We start from the raw sequence: 20,211 nt of genomic DNA, 5'->3' as shown, positions 1-20,211 counted from the left end.
CAGCGACCCCATGGACTGTAGCCTTCCAGGCTCCTCCGTCCATGGGATTTTCTCCGGGTAGGGAAACTACTGAGCCTTAACAGGCATCACCATTCAGAACACAGTTCCCTCTGGGGAGAGCAATCAAGATGGTGAAGTAGTACGATGTGAAGCTCACCTCCTCCCACTAATACATCAAAAATATACCCACATGTGGGATAGTTCTCACCAAACATCTATTGAGCCCTGGCAGAAGACCTCAGACCCCTGAAAGAGCAAGAAAATCTCCACGTAACAGTAGGATGAAAGAAAAGGGGGGAGGGGAAGGAATCCAGATTGTACCTGTGCTCTTGGAAGGAAGCTGTGAAAGAGGAAAGGTTCCCCCACCCTGAAGTCCCTTCACCAGCAGAGATCAGCCAGAATATAAAGGAGCTTCAGAGCCTCTGAGGAGAGCACAGCCATCAGTCTGCAGCTGCTAGAACAGATAAAGACCCGTATAGACGGTCAGTGCTATGGGTGTGCACTCCCCAGCCTGATAGGTGTCCACTGGAGTTCATGTCCACAGTCCAGGCGGGGGCTGGGTGCAGAAGCTTAGGCTTCGGAGATTAGACTCCATGAGAGGACCGAGGTGAACTTCGTGCAAACAGCCTGAAGGGGTTGGGGTCTGGTAGCACCGCACCTGAGGGTGTACTCAGAGGATGCCTGGGCCACCTTAGAGGGCAGGCACCATTGTGTGGGCAGTGAGTGAGGGGAGGAGTGAAACCCACTGTTACAGCCTTTATCACTGCATCAGCTCTCAGGCAGCAAGACACCATCCAAAAGAACAAGATCTGTCACCAACTTTGAAAGCTGCTGCCCCTTGGATGCAGGAGTCATCTCTAGTGGCTGACTCGGCCCTTCTGGGTTCCAGGAGACATTTCTCCAAAGAAGAGATACAGATGGCCAATAGACATGTGAAAAGATGCTCAACATTGCTAATTACTAGGGAAATGCAGATGAAAGCTATGAGGTACCACCTCACACTGGTCAGTATTCCATTCCTCATAAAACTAAAAACAATTACCGTATGACCCAGCAATCCCATTCCTGGGCATATATCCAGACAAAACGAATCCAAAAAGATATGTGCACCCCTTTGTTCATAGCAGCACTATTCACGATAGCCAAGACATGGAAGCAACCTAAATGTCCAGTGACAGATGAATGGATCAAGATGTGCATATATACAATGGAATACTATTCAGCCATAAAAGAACAAAATGAGGCCATTTGCAGCAACATGAACGGACCTTGATTGAGATTATCAAGTGAAGTCAGAGAAAGACAAATACCCTAAGATATCACTTATATGTGGAATTTAAAATATGAAAAACGAAGGCTATAGGTCCCTCAGTCGTATCCAACTCTTTTCAACCCCATGGGCTGTAGCCCACCAGGTTCCGGTGTCCATGAATTCTCCATACAAGAGTAATGGAGTGGTTAGACATTCCCTTCTCCAGGGGATCTTCCTGACCCGGGGATCGAACCTGGGTCTCCTGAATTACAGGCAGATTCTTCATTGTCTGAGCCACAAGGGAAACACCTTATGACAAAACGAACCTATCTACAAAACAGAAACAGACTCATGGACATAAACTCTCAGCCATAAAAATAATGAAATTTTGCCATTTGTAACAAGGATGAATTTGGAGGGTATCATGCTTAGTGAAATAAGTCAGAGAAAGACAAATGCTATATGATAGCACTTATATGTGGAACCTAAAAAATAAACTAGTGAATATAACAAGAAACATACTCTTAGATCTAGAGAACAAAGTAGTGGTTACCAGTGGGAGATGGTGAAGGACCGGGAAGCCTGGCGTGCTGCAGTCCATGGGGTCGCAAAGAGTCTGACATGACTGAGCGACTGAACAAGTGGGAGAGGGAAGGGGGAGAAAGGTAAGGGTAGGCGATTAAGAGGTACAAACTACTATTAATAAACTACAAGGAGAATAAACTACAGGATATTGTACAGCACAGGGAATATAGCTACTATTCTATAAATGGAGTATAACCTTTAAAAATTATGAACCACTATGCTGTACACCTGAAACATACATCCACTACACCTCAGTTAAGAATATTTAAGAGAAAAATTCTAAAACTATCCTAAAAAATAAAAGTCTTAATTAAAAGAGCACTTAAATACTAATTACTGGCTTTCTACCCAAGTTATGTGTAGATGCTAAATGAGTAAAATTGGGGAAAACGTGGTCATGGATCTGAAATCCCTTTGCAGACCATCAGGTCATCCACACCAGGGACTTCACTGTTGCTCTTCAGAAAGCACATGGGGCAGGCGGCCTGCACCACGGTCCCTGACCTGTGAGGACACAGACGTTAAAACCTGGGATCCTGTGGGAACAAGCTGAATGGACATGATGGCCCTGGTCTCCCGCCTCCTTCAGTGGAAGCTGTGGTACCTCTGGGAGGCAGAAAGGTGATGGGCCTGCATCCAGTGCTCAGGACCCCCAGTAGATACCCAGACCAAGGAAAGTACCCCCCAAAGTGCCTCTTAAAATATAGAACTTTATTTTGGTTGCTGAGATTTTCACAAGCACTTGGTTCACAGAAAAGTCATTTGTTACAAAATAATAAAAGGCAGCATTTTGTACAGCGACTCACACTGGGGCCACAGATAAGTGCAAAGAACAGTGCTGGGGAGTGGAGGGACCCACGCTCTTGTGCCCCAAGTCCTCAGGGAGGAGACTGAGCCCCCGACTCCCTCTAGCCACACCCTACCCGACCTGGGAGAACAGCACCAGGGGCCTGGCAGAACCTGCCTGGGACGCCAGCTGTGGGCGTACAACCATGACCTTACCAGGCTGGTGAGGTGCCGCATGAAAGGCCAGGTTGGCGGGGGAATGTTTAGGTTGAGCCAAGCCTGTCAGGCTCCCTTCCTTGAATAGTGGGTCTGAGACCGCCTGGCTCTGGAACCTTCACACATTCACAGTTGAGCTTAGCAGAGCCTTCCTGTCCCTCTCCTCAAGCTACTAACCCTCCCCCTACCCTGGGCTGGGGACACAGGCGGTGACCTTCATGGAGCTTACAGGTGAGTCAGTGGACAGGGATGGACCTGGGTAATTTCTAAGCAAGACAGAGTGTACCCTGTGGGGGCAGAGGAGGCTCAGAGGGCAGAGCGCTGCCATTCGCATGGCATGTTGAGCCTGGAAGGATGGGTGGGACCTGGGTGTGCATAGCTGGCGAGGAGGGCACGCCCAAAGGTAAGGAGAGTGTGAGCCAAGGCACAGAGTGGGAAACCATGGTAGGGTCTGTAAAGGCAGGTAGCTGGTCATCCATGAGAATGTGGACACAGACGGGGCCCCAAGCACCTCCATCTCCACCTGTCTGGTGCCCAGCAGGGGCGGCTGGTCTGGGTGTGCTTGTGGGATTCGAATCCTCCCTGTGCTGCAGGCACTGAGTCAACTATGTCCTGAGTCTGGGGGCAACTAGAGGGTGGAGCAGTCAGGTGAGTCCTTGCACTGCCCAGCCCTCACCTGCACACCTAACCACTTGAGGGAAGCCTTCTCCACACGCCCTTCCTGCTTTCCCAGTTGTCCCTGGGGCAGCCTGCCAAGAGAGGCTCCTTATCTCAAGCCCCTACTCCTTCAAGGTCCACATCCAAGAGAACTGTGTCCTTAAGGAAACCAAACCTCCAGCCTCCCTCACAGCAGAGTGGGTGTTGCAATGTCCCTGGAGAGTCAAGGTGAGGGCTAGGAAAGGGGATGACTCGGGGGCTCTTTCCATCTCACTGGAATCACTTCTGTCCCTTAAAAGTAAATTCGTTCTTCCCTGAGAAGATTCTGGGTTTGGTGTGTATAGTTCCCTGTAACTCAAACAGAAAACCCTGGCCAAGGTTTCAGAATCAATTTCCCCAACTCTTCATCACCTCTACAAGAGCTCGAGGGACTAGAAACCCACCAACTTCTGTTCCCTTTTTCTCCTTGAAAAGTAATTCCACGGTTGGGGAACTAAGATCCTGCAAGCAGCACGCATGGCACAGCCAAAAATACCAACCAACCAAACCAACACAAAACCCAAGCTCCTTCCTGCTGTGGGCTGTGGAGCCAAAGGGCTTTGGAGGTGCCTTGTTCTCAGTCCCCAGAAGACTTGAGAGCCTGCTTTTCAGGGCGGAGGAGATAAGATGAGCAGGAGCCTTCACAAGTGCTACTTCTTCCCTCCATGAAGGCTGCAACCTCTTGGCCCGGCAGGGCCCAAGCCTGACAGCAGGGTATGTGCCTGCTTCCTGGCAGGTCTTCCTGGCAGGGTCTTCGGATGCCCCCTAGCTGCCTCCTTCTGCAGCTCTCCATTCTTACAAGATGGTGCAGAAGATGCTGCGTTTGCTGTGGTAACCACCTTCCACATGGGCTGTGATCCTGGTTGCCATGGCTGTCACCTTCTGCCCACCATGGGCAGCGGAGGGGCCTCGGAGGGAGTTTTCAAGGTGAGGCCGTGCTGGTGGGTTCGCCAGGCGCCATGTATCAGACCTGAAGGGGCAAAATGAGAATGTAGTCTTTGAGGGTCTAGAGCATTTGCTGAATGTCCTGTACAACCTTACCTTTGGCTCAAGATCCAGGTGTTTGAACTGGGGTATAGGTTGTGTCTCCCTAGTTAAGTGATAGCAAAAGGGGGTGGGACATGCATGAAGCTAAATCCAGTTCCAGCTCTGCCTTCAGTTCTGATGCAACCCTGGACAGGTTCCCTCTCGTCCTCTATTCCTCCATCTTTAAACAAGGATCTAGATAAGACCAGTGACTTTCTCTTTTTTTCTTTCATTCCTCCAGGCCCAATTTTTTTTTCCCATTATGTATGACCATGAATGTTATGCAAGCTTTATTCATTCATTTACTTTTAGTTTTTGGCCATACCCTGTGGCATGCGGGGATCTTAGCTCCCTGACGAGGGATTGAATCCTCACCCCCTGTGTTGGAAGGCAGACTCTTAACCACTGAACTGCCAGAGAAGTCCCATACAAGCTTTATTAATCATCAGCAAAAATTAGAAGCTACCTAAATATTCCTCAGCTGATGAACAGATAAACCAAGTGGTGTGTCCATTCAGCGACAAAAAGAATGAATGACAGATGCGACACCACAGGGGAATCCGGGATACACTGGGCTAAGTCTAAGAAGCTGGGCTCAGAAGACTACATGGTATATTATTTCTTTAGATGACATTCTGGAAAATACAAATCTACAGAGGGCAGAAACTGATGGGTTTCCAATCTCTTAAGCTTTTGTGGAGGTTATGAAGGGTTGGGGAAAATCAAATGATAGTGATGGTTTGATCAGGACTTTCTGACCTAAGTTACAAGCAATCACCTGTAATACATATCAAATCCTAAACTGCTTAAACCAGCAACATTGTCTTGTATTTTTATGATAATATTACAAGTAGGGCTGGCAAGGTGTGGGCAGTGTCAGAGGCTGGCTACTAAGGGGTGAGTAAAAGCCTGGGGGTATTTGTTCAAAGGGCAACAGTGGCCACAGAAATAAACACTCATGTGAGACCTCAGATATGCTACTAGGTCACAGGACCTTATTTTATCTTAAGTTGGTGCTATGGACATTATTAAGTGGATTTTACTAAGGCTCAGAGATGCTGAGTAAATTGCCCAAGGTCACATAGCCAGTAACTGGCAGAGGTGAGATTTGAAACCACATACCCAGACTCTTTGAAAGCTTATTCCCTCCTAGGGAGTCTGGCTCAGGTCCTCTGCCCAGGCCCAACACAAAGGTCAAGCACAGGCCTTTATCTGACCAGAGCTGAAAGCTGGCATGACTAGACAGCAAGGGTTGCCACAATCACTAGGCCTGGCTTCCCCAGTGACCTCACGGTGGTTCTAGAAGATTGGTTTAGGCGCCCCATGCACTTACTTCTTGAAGACCAAGAACCTGTTGTTCTGTATAATGCAGTCTTGGTTGGTTGAGCTCTGCTGGAAGATGGTCTTGTTGGTCCTGCCCTGGAAGATGGTGTTCTCCTGCACCAGGGCCTTGGCGTGGCCCTGCACTGCAATGCCGGAGGCCCGGAATGAATGGATTCGGTTCTTTATTACCTGGGAGAGGCAGCCAAAGCTTGTCACACCTCAGGGACTGGTGGGAAGCCAGGTGAATGAATCACCAATTATAAAACTGAGGGGTACAAGCACGCTAGGTAGGTCAGCACTGAGCCAAGGGAGCTCATGGAAAGGCTGTCGAGGCCAGCCAGAGAACCAGAGAAGGCTTCCTGGAAAAGGTGATGGATAAGCTGTAGGAGTTTCTCAGGCACAGAGCAGGGAGAGATGTTCCAGGAAGACGGAACAATGTGAAAAGGGCCCTCAGACTGAGCCGGAAGCAAGGGCCACTGATGGCCCAGCTGAGACGACAGTGAGCCCTCCTCTGCCTTCCCACAGTGCTTGGATGCACAGCCAAGGAGTTCTTTACTCCTTGCCGAAGTCAGGGACTCACGAAGCCACAAAGCCGAAAGGAGGCTCTGGGACTGTAATTTCACAAGGGCAGGGACTGGGTCTGCTTGGCTCAACAATGAAACCCTAGCACCCAACTCAGTGCTTTGCTTAAAAGTGGAGCTCGGAGCTCAAGGTCCTGTGGGGAAGAAAACCAGGAAAAGGAGCAGACACAGCACTGAGGGAAGTGCCCTGGAGGCAGGGGTGGGCAGAGACGCCTCAGAAGCCAAAAAAGGGGCACCTCCCACAGCCTGCACCGCCAGGGAGGGCTTCCAGAAGACAGTGACAGCCAGTGGGGAGAAGGCTACTCTGGGTAATGGGAGAGTGTTGCAAGGCCCGGGGCAAGACAGGTCCTCAGTGAGATTAGTCCTCTAGGAGGAGAAAGCTGAAATAGCCCTGATCTTGACCTGAAGACCATGAAGATACCTCAGGGGGCACCCCCACCCCAGTTTCCTGCCAGTACCCCTCCTGTGTGAAGTGCCCCCTGTCTCTTGCAGGCAGGGTTTAGGTGGCACCCTTGCAGACTGCTGAGGGTTTATGGTTTTGTTTCTCAGTAGAGAGGGCACGAGCGCCCCCCTAGGACTGGCATAGGCACGCACATGACACACACACACACATGGCTCTCTTGGGACTGGTGTAGGCACGCATGTCACACACACACACACACACACACACACACACACACACACCTTTGTGTCAGACATGGGCAGCAGCTGCAGCCCACTGCCCCGGTTGCCAATGATGTCATTTTCCATGACGGTGCTGTCACCCTTGGTGATGACGCCATGGCCTCTGTTGTCATAGATACCATTGCCCCGGAGCTCCACCTTGCACTGGGCCTCGATCTTGACCCCACTCTGGCGGTTGCAGGAGATGCTGTTGTTGGCCACACGGGTGAGCTGACTGCTTTGGGCCACAGTGATGCCCCTGACTCTGTTGGCGTGGATCACGTTGGTTACAATGTGCAGTGCCTCACTGCTCTGGATGTAGAGTCCTGAGGCTGTGGGGGGAGAGGAAGCACAGGGTGGCCCCAGGGTCACTGCTAACCAGACCAGGAGGAAAAGCCTTCTCAGAACTGTGCACCCAGGAAAGGAGGTAGGGAGGAGAGGGAGAGGCAGCCCTGGGGACTTGCATCTTCCAAGCTGGATAACAGAGCAGGAGGAAACCTAGGACCAGCAAGGAAACTCTGTTCCTTCTGAGCCAAGTGCTCAATGAGGGGGACGGAGACACGCTGTGAAGAGGCGCCTGAGACTCAGCTGGTCCTCTGGCCCAGGCACTCATCCTGCACTGGAATGCCTCCTACAGTTGTCTCCCCCGACTGCCGTCTGTACCTCCTGGGACGGAGCGCTCACTACCTGATCAAGGCTGCCCATCCTGCCTCTGGACAGACAGACTCACCTGAGTGAAAATTCTGTTGCTTTTGTTCTGCTTCCCATTCTGAGCTAGAATCTGCCTCCCTATTGTCTGGGGAAATTTTCTTATTTCTGAAGAATTAAGAAATGTCTTACAGATACCATAGGGAAAAAAAAAGCACAAGATCAGCAGGCTGAGAACCACAGAACGTGGTCAGGAAGAGGCAGCATGGCAGGTGGACCTGGGGTGGTGAGGACTCCCAGTGGTGACGTCTGCCGCAACCCCGCCAGGAGCGGGAGGCTCGGGCAGCAGGGGGAGGAGGCTGAGGGAGGGTGATGACCACAGGGTCTTGTGGGAGCAGTCTGGGTTGTAAGCCCTGCAGGTCTGAATTTTTTGGTGCCACCTGCCTGTTGCTTCTCTTGGCTTGGTTGAGAATCGCAAAAATAAATCAAGTGTTTTGAATTTACGTGGCTTTGCTTGTTGAACTGGACAGTGTGGCCACGGGAAGGAAACCCTGAACTGGGAGGGAACAGAACTCATTTTCCAGGTAAGTAAGTGGGCTGGGGCCACTGGCCCCCCATCTCCCTGCCTCGGCCACTCCCAGGGTGATGAGCTTCCTCAGGGCCCAGGGGCCTCTCTTTAACAAGCCTTCCTCCACCATTCCCCAGAGTGATTCTCATAATCAGCCAGGTGTGGGAGCTGTAGAGTTGGATGAATTCCACAATAATTTCTTTTCCCCATTCAACAAACATCAAACACCTACCATCCATTTTTATCAAGTTTAAGATAACATGGATTTTAAATATTCTTATTTTCTGTATCTCTAAGAAAGAAAAAAGAAAGTGAAGTCGCTCAGTCGTGTCCGACTCTTTGCGACCCCATGGACTGTAGCCTACCAGGCTCCTCTGTCCATGGGATTTTCCAGGCAAGAATACTGGAGTGGGTTGCCATTTCCTTCTCCAGGAGATCTTCCTGACACAGGGACTGAACCCAGGTCTCCCGCATTGTAGGCAGACGCTTTACTGAGCCACCAGGGAAATCTAAAAAAAAATCACTGCCAATTAAACCATGATATGCCATCAACTGTAAGATGTATCTCATCAGAGATGTGAAAAAAATATGAAAAATGTGTCTCAGAATTGACTGAATGTATATGCCAGGTGTGGGACTGGTGCCAAGGGGCAGGGGGCACCAACAAGAGTGGGATTCAGTTCCTCGCCTCAAGTTCACTGCCTGTCAGAACTGATGAAACAGCCACAGAACGAACAGTCTCAGCCCCCGTGCTGGTGGGGCTGGGTGAGGGCCCAGGTGGAAGGAGGGAAGGATGGCAGGCGAGGTCTCTGAGGTCCGTGTTGTTTGGGACATGTGGATGGGAGAAAGGGAATTTCAGGCAAGAGAAAGGCGAGGGGTGTGGTGGGAGAAGAAGAGAATGGATTGAAGTCCAGGGGGTGGGGGTACCAGGTGAGTGGCTAAAGAAGTGGCTGATGAGGCTGAAGGGTCTCAGGGCAGGCCGAGCATGGGAGGCCTTGCGGCAGGGCTGCGGGGAGGGGTGCTCACCTCCGTTGTGGTTAACACTGTTGGACTCGACCAGAGCTATGGTGATGGGCCGGCGCAGCGGGTCGTCATCCTTCTCCAGCTCTGTCTCCCACAGGATGGCATCCCCGTCCTCACTGAAGTTCTCCTGGGCCCCGTGGCCGCCTGGGAATTCTCCGGAGCCATCCTTCTGGCTGAACACTGCCACTCCGTACAGGCCATTGTAGCTGACATGGTTGCTGGTGACGTGGGGCAGGCTGGACGCCATCATCCACACCCCACAGCCCTTATTTGCTGTAACAGTGAAAGGAGCTGGTCATTAACGCTGCCAACAGGCAGGGCAGAACCCAGTATCTCAGGCGGGGAAGCAAAAAGGCACTGGCCTGGGAAACTGGGCCACTGATTGGTAAATGGCCTTGAACGAGTCACTTTAGGGCTTGGCTGCTGCAGGCTTCTCCTTCATAGAAGGGGTAGTAACAGTCAGGTTAATCTCACAACTGTTGTCACTCCATGGGGTGTAAAAGTGCTCTGGGAACTGCCAAGGCCTCACTTCCAGATTGGAAACACACGAGCCCATGGTGACAGTGCCCAAAGGGCCCTCAGAACTCCTCCAGCCCAACCACACCCTGCACGGAAATGCAGGGTTTGAGTCCCAGCCCTACCACTCCTTACCTGTGTGATCCTGAGCAGGTTACTAAACTTCTCTGTGCCTCAGTTTCCTCATCTTTAAAATGGGGTTACTAACTGTACCAACCTCGGAAGGGGTCCTGAGGATTAAATATGATAATGCACAGAAAGGGCCTAGTAAGAGTCCAGGACCTGAATGTAGGTTAGCTATTGTTATTATTAGAGATACAGTCCGAAAGACTGAGGTGTGGCCCAAGGTCACAGAATGAATGAGAATAGTTTTCTTTCTATGATTACCCTATTTCTCCATTATATTTTTAGTTCTCTGGATCAAAAGAAAGAGCAAGAGGGATTAGATGTTCATGTATCAGAAATCAGATGGCCCTGTCCTTACATAAGATCCACTCCTGCCCTTGGTTGTTTTAAGTGGGGATTAAAGCTCTCTGCTTTGCTGACCCCATGGGGTCAACCTGGATTAGAAGGTGATTTATGAAAGGCTCATGCCTTCTGAGAGGGGCTGTGACCTGAGATACAGGCTGGTTAAGATGAGGTACTGGAGGCCCAGGGAACAGCAGTGACTCTCTTAGGACCTACAAGTTGGAGGTGGAACCTGTGCTTCCTGCCTTCAGGCTGCACTGGTCCCCAAACCTGTCCCCAAGGAGAGCGGCTCTCACCGTAGATGGTGTTTCCTTCTAGCAGGCCTTTGCCTTCATCCCCCACAACCACACCATCCGAGTAGCCAAAGCAGATGAGGTTGCTCCTGAGGATGGGGACCCCTCCTCGGCGGATGTCCACACCTCCCCACTGATTCTCTCGGATGACATTTTCTATGGAAAGAGGTGGAAAAGAGGGTCACAGGCCTCCTACAGTGCTGCCATGGGGACTTGAACAGCTGACAGAAAACAAGTCCGGACAAGGATGCTGAGGCCTGACCCTCTCAGGAGGCAGCACCCAGAATCTTGTCTGCTGTGTGGCTTCCCAAGGACGTGTCTGCTGTCTGCTTTCCCCAAGGGCAAGGTTTGTGTCTGCCTTGTGGTTTCCTGTATCCCCAGAACCCACTGCATCTAGCGGCCTGGAGGACTGATAACTAAGAACAGGCTGGCTTTAGCGTCCTCGGACCAAGGCCAGGCAGGGCTGTCTGTCCTGGGGGACTGTCCTCAGGAGCACTGACGCAGAATCCAGCCACCCCTCACAGGCCTGGGGAGGTGCGAGCCTGTCCTTCTCAGCCTCAGTTCTGGACTGACCACAGCCCTCCTCTCCCCTCCACCATGTCTCTGGGAGGGGGCGGGCTGAAGGGCCACCAGTGAGAAGGGGTGTCCTGGGACACTGCTGCCGCAGCACCAGGATGAGGCAGACTCTCAGCCTCTTGCGACAGGACTGCAATGGTTCAGGAGAGCCTGTGTGACCAGCTCCTGCCTGCCTCTGGGACCCCATCTCATACTCCTTGCCCCTTGCTCACCACACTGCAGCCAAAGGAGCAACCTCTGTGCTCCTCAGGCCTGCCAAGTCTGTTCCCACAGGTGGCCCCATTTGGAATCCTGGTTCTTTCCTGAGTTCCTTCCCATCCTCCAGCTTCTGGTTTACATGTCACTTTTTTGGAAGGCCTGCACTGACCACACAGGCCTAAATACCCAGTTTGTCTATCGCCCTATTTTAATTATCTGTAGAGGAAATTCCCTGGCAGCCAAATGGTTAGGACTTGGCGCTTTCACTGCCAGGGCCAAAGTTTCATCCCTGATTGGGGAACTAAGATCCTGAAGCTGTGCGGTGTGGCCAAAAAACAAAAATATGTATCACCCTCAGAGATGACTCTTCTTGAAAAAAAAAAATACATGCTTTTGTTACTTTCGCCTCCTGAAATGTCAGTTCCTGACAGCAGAAATTATCTGTTTTCTTCACTGTTGTATCCCCAGCTCTTGCATACACCGTGTGCTCAAAACATGTCCGATAAATGACGAAAGGCGGGATTCAGCCAAGAGGAGTTACTGGCCCAGTGTTTGCTGGACCTCCTTAATGTCCTAGGTATGGCTATGCTCTGTGCTGAGGCTACACTGACGTACCAGATGGACATGATCCTTGCCTTACAGAACACAGCAAAGGAGGCTGTCATTAAATGGATCATAAGAAATTAAGTACAATGTCCTATAGAGCAGGCCTACATGGTGGACTAAGTGAGTGGATGTACAATGGGAGGTCAGGGCAGGCTTCCCCCAGGAAGAGACAATTGGGGTGAGGCTCAGAGAATGACAGGAGTTGGCCAGGCAGAGGGGGAATGGGGATGGATTGCCAGAGCAGGAACAAGCCTGTAGAGTCCAGAGAAGGGGTTCAGTTTGTGTGGTGTGAATATTTCTGACAGTGTTCTGTGAGCCACCCACTCAGATCCTGTAAGCACCAGGCCTGGCAAAGAACGGACGCAACCTCCCTGCCTGGTGAGCACGGCTAGGGTGTGGAACCTATGTCCTCGAGCGCTGGTCACCATCAGGAGGCCAGTCTGTCCAGGAGAAGGACTGGGTGGGTGGGAAGCTGGGGACGTTGGCTGGGTTGTGGTTGCCTGGCTGGTTACAGCTGCAGGCAGTCTCATGCCTACCTGTGATGAGGCCTCTGCCATTCTCGTTCACAGCGATGCCGGCTGCGTGGCCCTTGAAAATGTGGTTCCGGCTAAAATGAAAGAAGACAAAATGTGAGACCAGACCAACATCATGCCTCAAAGACAATGCCCATCCAAGGTGCCTACCCTCTTTGTGGGCTTCCCAGATGGCTCAGGTCCACTGGGATATGGAGCACCTCTTTGAGGCCCAGAAGCCAGGCAGAAAGCAATCACCAGTTACACGGCCCCCAAACCACCTGCAACTGTGCCACAGAAACAGATATCCCTGTCTCTGCAGCCTCTCTGGACTGCTAGCCACACTCAAGCACCATTTTATTTGTATGATCGTTGTTGTACAGTATTATATCATTTGAAGGTGTACAACACAGTAATTCACAATTTTTTAAGGTTATACTTCATTTGCAGATATTATAAAAATTGACTATATTCCTGATGTACAATATATCCTTGTAGCTTATTCTATACATAATACTTCATACCTTTTATACCTCTTAATCACCTACCCCTAATTGCCCCTCTCTGCTTCCCTCTCCCTACTGGTGACCACTAGTTTGTTCTCTATATCTGACTCTGCCTTTTTATTATACTCACTAGTTTGTTGTATTTTTTAGACTCCATGTATAAGCGATATCATACAGTATTTCTTTCACTGACCTATCTCACTTGGCATAACGGAAGATCTAAGAAAGCATGCTCTTGACTCAAGAGACACACATGGCCCTACTGCCATGGAAAGTCCTCGAGAATGAGCTCCCTAGAATAAGACACCTGAGTGTGTTAAAGGACCTGCATTGCTCCCGTCTCTCAACTCTGGTTGCCTGCCTGTAAATACAGAGCCACTCAGACACTGGCAGAACTGGGTTATTTCTGGAGGATACGCATTTGCTGATTGGTATTTTTACTAACAGGAATACTGTGATCTCCTTCTATACTGGAGAAGCACCTGCCCCCTCTCTTAGGAGGTGCCCTCCTACTTCCTACCATGCAGCTGAGGGATTTAGATCCAAATACACAACTAGCTGTTCAGAGCCTGACACAGGGCCTGGCTCCTCTCACAGAACCTCACTGATCAGGAGTTGGCTGATAAGTCTTCCCATCACTAGGGCAAGGTCCAAAGCGTTTACCATATGTTACTGTTGTTTAGTTGTTGAGTCGTGTCTGACTCTTTTGTGACCCCATAGATTGTGGCCTGCCAGGCTCCTTTGTCCAGGGATTTCCCAGGCAAGAATACTGGAGTGGGTTGCCATTTCCTTCTCCAGGGGAATCTTCCTGACCCACAGATCGAACCCACGTCTCCTGCTTGGCAGACAGATTCTTTACCACTGAGCCACCACCAGGGAAGCCTGTACTTCCTTGTGGGGAAGCCAAATGCCAACTGTATGTACATTATGCATTTGGAATTGAATAAGTGAAATTGTCTGTTAAAAAACATCCTTATGTTTTTACTCAGATGCGAAGCAACTGCTTTGATGTGATTATAATTCCATCAACTGATGGTTACTCTGGGCTTCTAGAATTCAGAATCAGATGCAGTCCATGGGCTCAGGCAAACCTCATTCATATTTCTGAGAGCTGCGCCATGGAAGCAAATTCATGAGTGTTATACCTTTAACACAAATCTCACTTTCATAGAGAATCCATGGCCACTTGAAGAAACATGTATGTGTGTGCACATAGGGTAGGCAGAACAAAGATAAAAGAGACATCAGAGGGATGGTATGGGGAGGGAGGACAGAGGAGGGTTCACAATGGGGAACACATGTATACCTGTGGCGGATTCATTTCGATATTTGGCAAAACCAGTACAATATTGTAAAGTTTAAAAATAAAATTAAATTGGAAAAAAAAAAAAGAGACATCAGAAAACATGAGGAAAAGGGGACAGAGCATTGTTCCAAGAACCGAGGGTGGGATATTAACACAGTTTGAGTCCTGTGCTTCCTTGCAGCCAAGGCAAAAAACAAACAAAAACAAAAAACCATAGGTTATGTAACTCTTACCAGCAAAAAAATATGCTCAATGGCTTGCCTTATTGAGGTCACATCAGGGACCTTGAAATTCAGGGACCTCCCACAAATCCCTGTCCTCCATCACAAAGAAACATAAAGGAAAAAAGCACAACCAAATTCTCTCAAAGCGACTGTTTTATTCAAAAAATACTTTTTATTGAAGTGTATTTGATTTATAATGTTGTGCCAATCTCTGCTGTATAGCAAAGTGACTTACTTATACACATACAGACGTTCTTTTTCATACTCTTTCTCATGATAGTTCATCACAGGATAGGATATTGAATATGGTTCCCTGTGCTGTACAGTAGGACCTTGTCGTTTATTCATCCTGCATATAGTAGTTTACATCTAAACCCAGAATTTGTTTTGTCGGGGGAGGCTTTTGGCTTGTGGGATCTTTGTTCCCCAACCAGGGGGAACAAAGGCCCTCAGCAGTAAGAGCATGGAGTCTTAACCCCTGGATCACCAGAGAATTCCCTCAAAGTGACTGTTTTAAAAAGCCAAAAATAAAATAACAACAACGAAAAAGCCAAGACACTGATATGGTTGTAATATTCCTTGCTCGAAACCCTTCAACAGCTCCCCAGCACCCACAAGGTTTGGGTATATGGCTGCAGTAAGTAATTACCAAAAACTTAGTGGTTTAGAACAGCACGAGTTTATTATCTTCCGGTTTAGGAGGTCAGAAGTCCAAAATGGGTCTGACAGGGCTAAATCAAGGTGCCAGTAGACCCGCCTTTTTTCTGGAGACTCGGAAAGCATCTGTTTCTGACCTTTCCAGCTCCTAGAGGCGGCCCAGGCTTCCTGGTCCGTGGCCTCATTCCTCTGGCCTTGCCTCTGTTGACACATTTCCTTCTCTGACTCTCCTGCTTCCCTCTTCTAAGGACCCTGTGATTACACTGGGCCCACCTGGATCACCCAGGGTACTCTCCCCATCTCAGCACAGTCTCTTCTGCCTTGTAGGCAATCTATGCACAGGTTCCAAGGATTAGAAAATGGATAGATTTGGGGGGCCATTATTCTAGCTACCACACGTGGTATTCGAGTTCCTCCATGTTCCAGCATCAACCCCACTTTGTAGGCTGACCTTATGCCCAGACATACCACACTTTTCCCACCACTTTCCCAGGTCATACTCCAAATTTCACTGCCCCAGGCTTGTAATGCCTTTCTGAGGCCAAAAAATCCTATTTGTCCTTCAGTAAAAAGTAAAGTGTTAGTCGCTTAGTCACATCCAACTCTTTGCAACCCCATGGACTGTAGCCTGCCAGGCTCTTCTGTCCATGGAATTTTCCAGGTAGGAATACTGGAGTGGGTTGCCATTCCCAGGGCATCTTCCTGACCCAGGGATTGAACCTGGGTCTCCTGCATTGCAGGCAGATTCTTTACCATCTGAGCACTGCTCAAATGTCAGCACCCCACATGCCCTGTCCTGACTCACTCAGCTGCAATCATGACTGGTTTCCTTCTGCACTTGCATGAAGACGTATAAAAATGCTCACTTTAGTGGGTCCTTCCCTTACAGCTCCCATCTGCAGAATGACACCAAACACTTCACAGAGCAGAGACTGTTCATACATCCTTTATACTGCTAACCCCCTTAGATGGAGTAAACACCTAAATGTGTGTTTAATGAATAATATGCACACATGCAAACCCATACTCTTATCTTAAGGCAATAATGTAAAAGATGGGAAAACAGCTCCATAATCATGTGATCACTAATTGTTTTTAGTAAGCTGCCTGTTGGAGAAGGAAATGGCAACCCACTCCAGTATTCTTGCCTGGGAAATCCCATGGACAGAGGAGCCTGGTGGGCTACAGTCCATGGGGTCGCAAAAGAGTCGGACATAACTTAGTGACTAAACAACAAACAAAACCAAGCTGCCTACAATAGTGAAAAAATAGAAGCCTAACAGTAATAGGACTGGTTCAAAAATGAGGAATGTTCTGAAACTGACCAAAGTGATAAATATAAGATCCTTCAACAACATGGAAAAGTACACACAGGATAATGCAGGGGAAAACTCTCAGACTATATTTGCTGCACAGTAATTCCAGTTATTTTTGTAAAGCGCAGACATAACATGTGAGTCTTCCACTCAAAACCTTTAGTGATCCCCCCTTATCTAGACAGAATAAACTCCACCTTTCCCACTGGACTACATAAAGCCTTCCTCATCTGGCCCAAGGCTTTCTAGCACACTTCCCGGCAGAGATGGACTGCCACGGGGATATAAACACTCAGGCTGCAGTGACCACAGGACCCAAGATGATCTGGGACAGTCCCAACTTGAGATGTTTTACAGCAATGTCACAACTTGTGTGAGACTTTTTCTCAAGCCCCAGAGGACTGTGTGCTCCCTGACTCTGCTATGTTCAGCTGCCTCTGCTCACACCACTTCCTTCTCTAGGAGTGTCTACTCCCCAGTTCCATGAGAGGCCAAGTCCTACCCGTATTTCAAAGTCTTAACCCCAATGCCAGCTCCCAAATGAGGCTCCCCACAGTCCCCTCATCAGAATAACTCCCCCTCTCGGTACCACTTTGACAGCATTTATCACAGCCTGCACCACATGATGGGTGGGAGGGCAGATCCGCAGCCCCACTACCTACAGCTTATACCAGTGATGGATCACGGCATGCTTCCGTGCTGAGGTCAGATGTAGCCTCCAATCTTAATACAGCATCCCAGGTAGCCACTAACAACCGATCAGAGTTGTCAAGTGAGTTGAAACCTCTATGCCACTCCTATCTTAGCATTATTTCTGGACACACATGTCTTCCTCCAGACTAGAGTAAGCTCCAAGGGAGCAGAATCTACCTGGTTTACCTTTGTTATCATTATTAGAAGTGCCCAATAATGCCTGCTGAATAGAATGGCCCCACATAATTAACTGGAAGGGAACACAGACACAAAAGCACAGAATACAGATAATATAACACAGAAGGCTGTGTTACTGAGGTGGGATTGTGGGTGAAGCCTGTCTCTTCTCTGCTTGCATGTATACAGTTGTTTTAGTAAACAAAAATGGTTTCAAACGAAGCAAAGACAGGAAGCAGGGAAGCAGCGATGAAAGAGGAAGAAAGGGACCATGGGTGAGCAGGATGGTCTGAGTACAGAGGCACATACATACCTCACGACTGGATTTCCGTGGTACAGGATGTAAATGCCAGCCTCCTTGTTTGAAAAGATTTGATTGTTCCGGATGATGCCTTTCCCATTGCCAAGGACAACAATGCCGGAGCGAAGGCCGTGGTGGATCTGGTTACACTGCAGGTGAACAGGAGACACCACAGAAGGCAGATCAGACATGCCGGTGAGCAGCAGAGGGCTCAGTGCTGCCCCACGCAGGGCCAGGATGCGTCAGCAGAGGAAAACACGTCACTGCAGGATCCCAAGCACAAAACAAAGTGAATGGACCGGGCGTGGCCCTGCCCTCTCTGCACAGGTGCACACATGGATACCTGTCAGAGAGACTCCCGAGAGAGGAGTCTACCCCACCCAGACTCTTGGGATGTATTAATAGTTACATCCTGACACTTAATGCTGAGGGCTCTTGCTTTCATCTACAATGCACAGTACTGAAAATTTCTGAGCCTCCAAAGAGCATGATCATTATCAAGGCCACATTACCCCAGGGACCCGGGGGCGGAGCCCCAATATGTGGTAACACTGACTAAGCACAGGCCTCAGGGACCACCCAGGGAAGGGAGGGGGACTGTGGAAGGTGTAGCCCCAGGGAGCTTAGGTTTCCCATGAGGCAGGAGGCCACCAGAAGGTATACGAGCTACAAGGACCTTTGGAGGTATTTCTGCCAAACTCCTCTGTGCAAACGGGGAAAGAGGCCCAGGGTCATACAGTACATTTGTGGCAGAGCTGGATCTGAAACCTAGCTTTTCTGTTTCCCAGTTAGTTGCCTTTTGCATGGTGGTTAAAATCTTAGGTTATAATAAATTATAATTGTTTCACTCTTCTAATTTACACCCTAAATACAATCATATATTTAAACCAAGAAGCTAGCTGTTTCTTTTCCAAAACTATTTCACAAAAACAAAGTTCAAGTTTGCTTTAAAGTGTTTCCTGCTGCAGGAGCTCCTATTCTTACTGGTTTCCAGATTTTCCCCTGAAGGATTTGGCAGACTCACCAGGGTAACCAAGTGTTTTTCAGGGCAGACATCATATCTTTATTCTTACTGAACTCAAAACCCACAAGAGCATATCAGGGCTGCAGGAAGGAAGGCCCTGTGAACTTCCCTGTCTGCAGGGTCCTCATCCTTGCTGGGGGAGACTTCAGGGATGTGATTTATCCAAAGTCACCTTCAACACATGGAGGAAGAGACCAGAGTCACAAGGACCCACAGAGGAAAGGACAGGAATGACTTAAAAGCAGGAAGCAACAGGAATTTAAAATGGTAGCATTTGCTTAGACATCCTAGAAAAGGTTTCTGAGAACTATGAGCCACCCTGAAAGGGGCACCAAGACGGAGGAAGTACCAGAATGAGAGGGTTGGACTTCTTCCGGATGTCCACGCCAGCCTCTGCATTGTGGCAGATGTTGTTGCCAGCGATCAGGCCTCCACCCTCCAACCGAAGAAAGATGCCCGATGCTCTGCAGTGGTGAATGTGGTTCCTGAGCATGATGATCTAGGCAGAGAAGAAACAGCCATTCATTTTCTGGTCACAAAGGCTATTTTTTAAAACCTGCTCAGGGGCACCTGGGTTTCCTCCTTCCTGTCTGGTCTGTGCAGATCTGCCTGACTCCAGCTCAGCTGCTCTCGCCACGTACTCACAAGGAGGGAGCATCTCGACACCCTTCCCGGTTTGGACCTGCAGCCTCTGTACCAACCTCATACCTGTCCTTCACTAAACCCTGGATGGAAGCTTGGCCCTTGGCTCCACATCCCCAGCCTCAGAGCAGGATGGAAGTGATGCTTAGATGAGATAGGATTAGGCAGGCTGCTAACTCCACGTGAAGAGTTCCCCAGAGGTCTGAGGGCACAGCTACTTTAAATGGAACCAAGTGCCAATCCCATAGGCACTTCTGCTGGACTTCACCTGCCTAAGGAAGTGCTAGAGGGTAAGGTAACTCACAGGCGCTCCTTGCCCACCTTCCCTTTGGCTTTTTACTTGTAAGACAAATACCCATTCTTGCCCACTCTGCATCTCTCTTAATGTATTATCTTGGGGTGGAAAACCCACTGGAATTCCAAACTAAGAGACAGTTAGAAACGTTGGTATAGGGATAGGGAAGCCTCTTTAAAACAAGACACCATAAGCCGGCACACAGCTTAGTAAGAGGGCGTACTGCCACTTACACTTTCTTTTTATATTTAATAATTATATAAAAACTTAAAATGTATGTTTTTTTAAAACTGTGTATTAATAATACAATATAGTATGTGAAGGCAAATTGTGTACTAACAGTAAACAATATATTACATTAGAGTTAAGTCCTGGGAGGGGTAAAGTGTAATGCAAGTACAATTTCAAGGAGATGCTTTCTGCTTATGATGGAGAAAGTTAGAAAGAGTATTGCTCCCACAAGAAGAATCTCTGAATCCATGAGAGCTGAGGTTGCAGGACCACCAACGAGCCTGGAACCTAAGGGAAAAAGGC

At 49.1% G+C, this 20,211-nt stretch overlaps 1 protein-coding gene across 2 annotated transcripts in view; it reads right to left on the bottom strand.

Annotated features, from left to right (window-relative positions):
- Positions 1-2,527: 2,527 nt before the first annotated feature.
- FBXO10 (F-box protein 10) overlaps positions 2,528-20,211 on the bottom strand; it is a 42,641-nt gene continuing 24,957 nt past the window's right edge. The window contains exons 5-12 of one of the 2 annotated variants that reach the window (XM_070375628.1): positions 19,090-19,239; positions 17,729-17,865; positions 12,561-12,631; positions 10,648-10,800; positions 9,371-9,640; positions 7,150-7,460; positions 5,895-6,073; positions 2,528-4,505 (exon numbers count right to left, since the gene is read on the bottom strand). In XM_070375628.1, the coding sequence (XP_070231729.1) occupies positions 4,331-4,505; positions 5,895-6,073; positions 7,150-7,460; positions 9,371-9,640; positions 10,648-10,800; positions 12,561-12,631; positions 17,729-17,865; positions 19,090-19,239 (1,446 nt within the window). In that variant the 3' untranslated portion in view covers positions 2,528-4,330. The remainder of the gene's footprint in view (positions 4,506-5,894; positions 6,074-7,149; positions 7,461-9,370; positions 9,641-10,647; positions 10,801-12,560; positions 12,632-17,728; positions 17,866-19,089; positions 19,240-20,211) is intronic. The other variant, XM_070375629.1, reaches the window with a different exon arrangement.

This window comes from Bos mutus, chromosome 8, assembly GCF_027580195.1.
Source record: "Bos mutus isolate GX-2022 chromosome 8, NWIPB_WYAK_1.1, whole genome shotgun sequence".
NCBI classification, from domain to species: Eukaryota; Metazoa; Chordata; class Mammalia; order Artiodactyla; family Bovidae; genus Bos; species Bos mutus.
The sequence above is the reverse complement of the archived record's forward strand: the minus strand, read 5'-3'. Positions and strand labels throughout refer to the sequence as shown.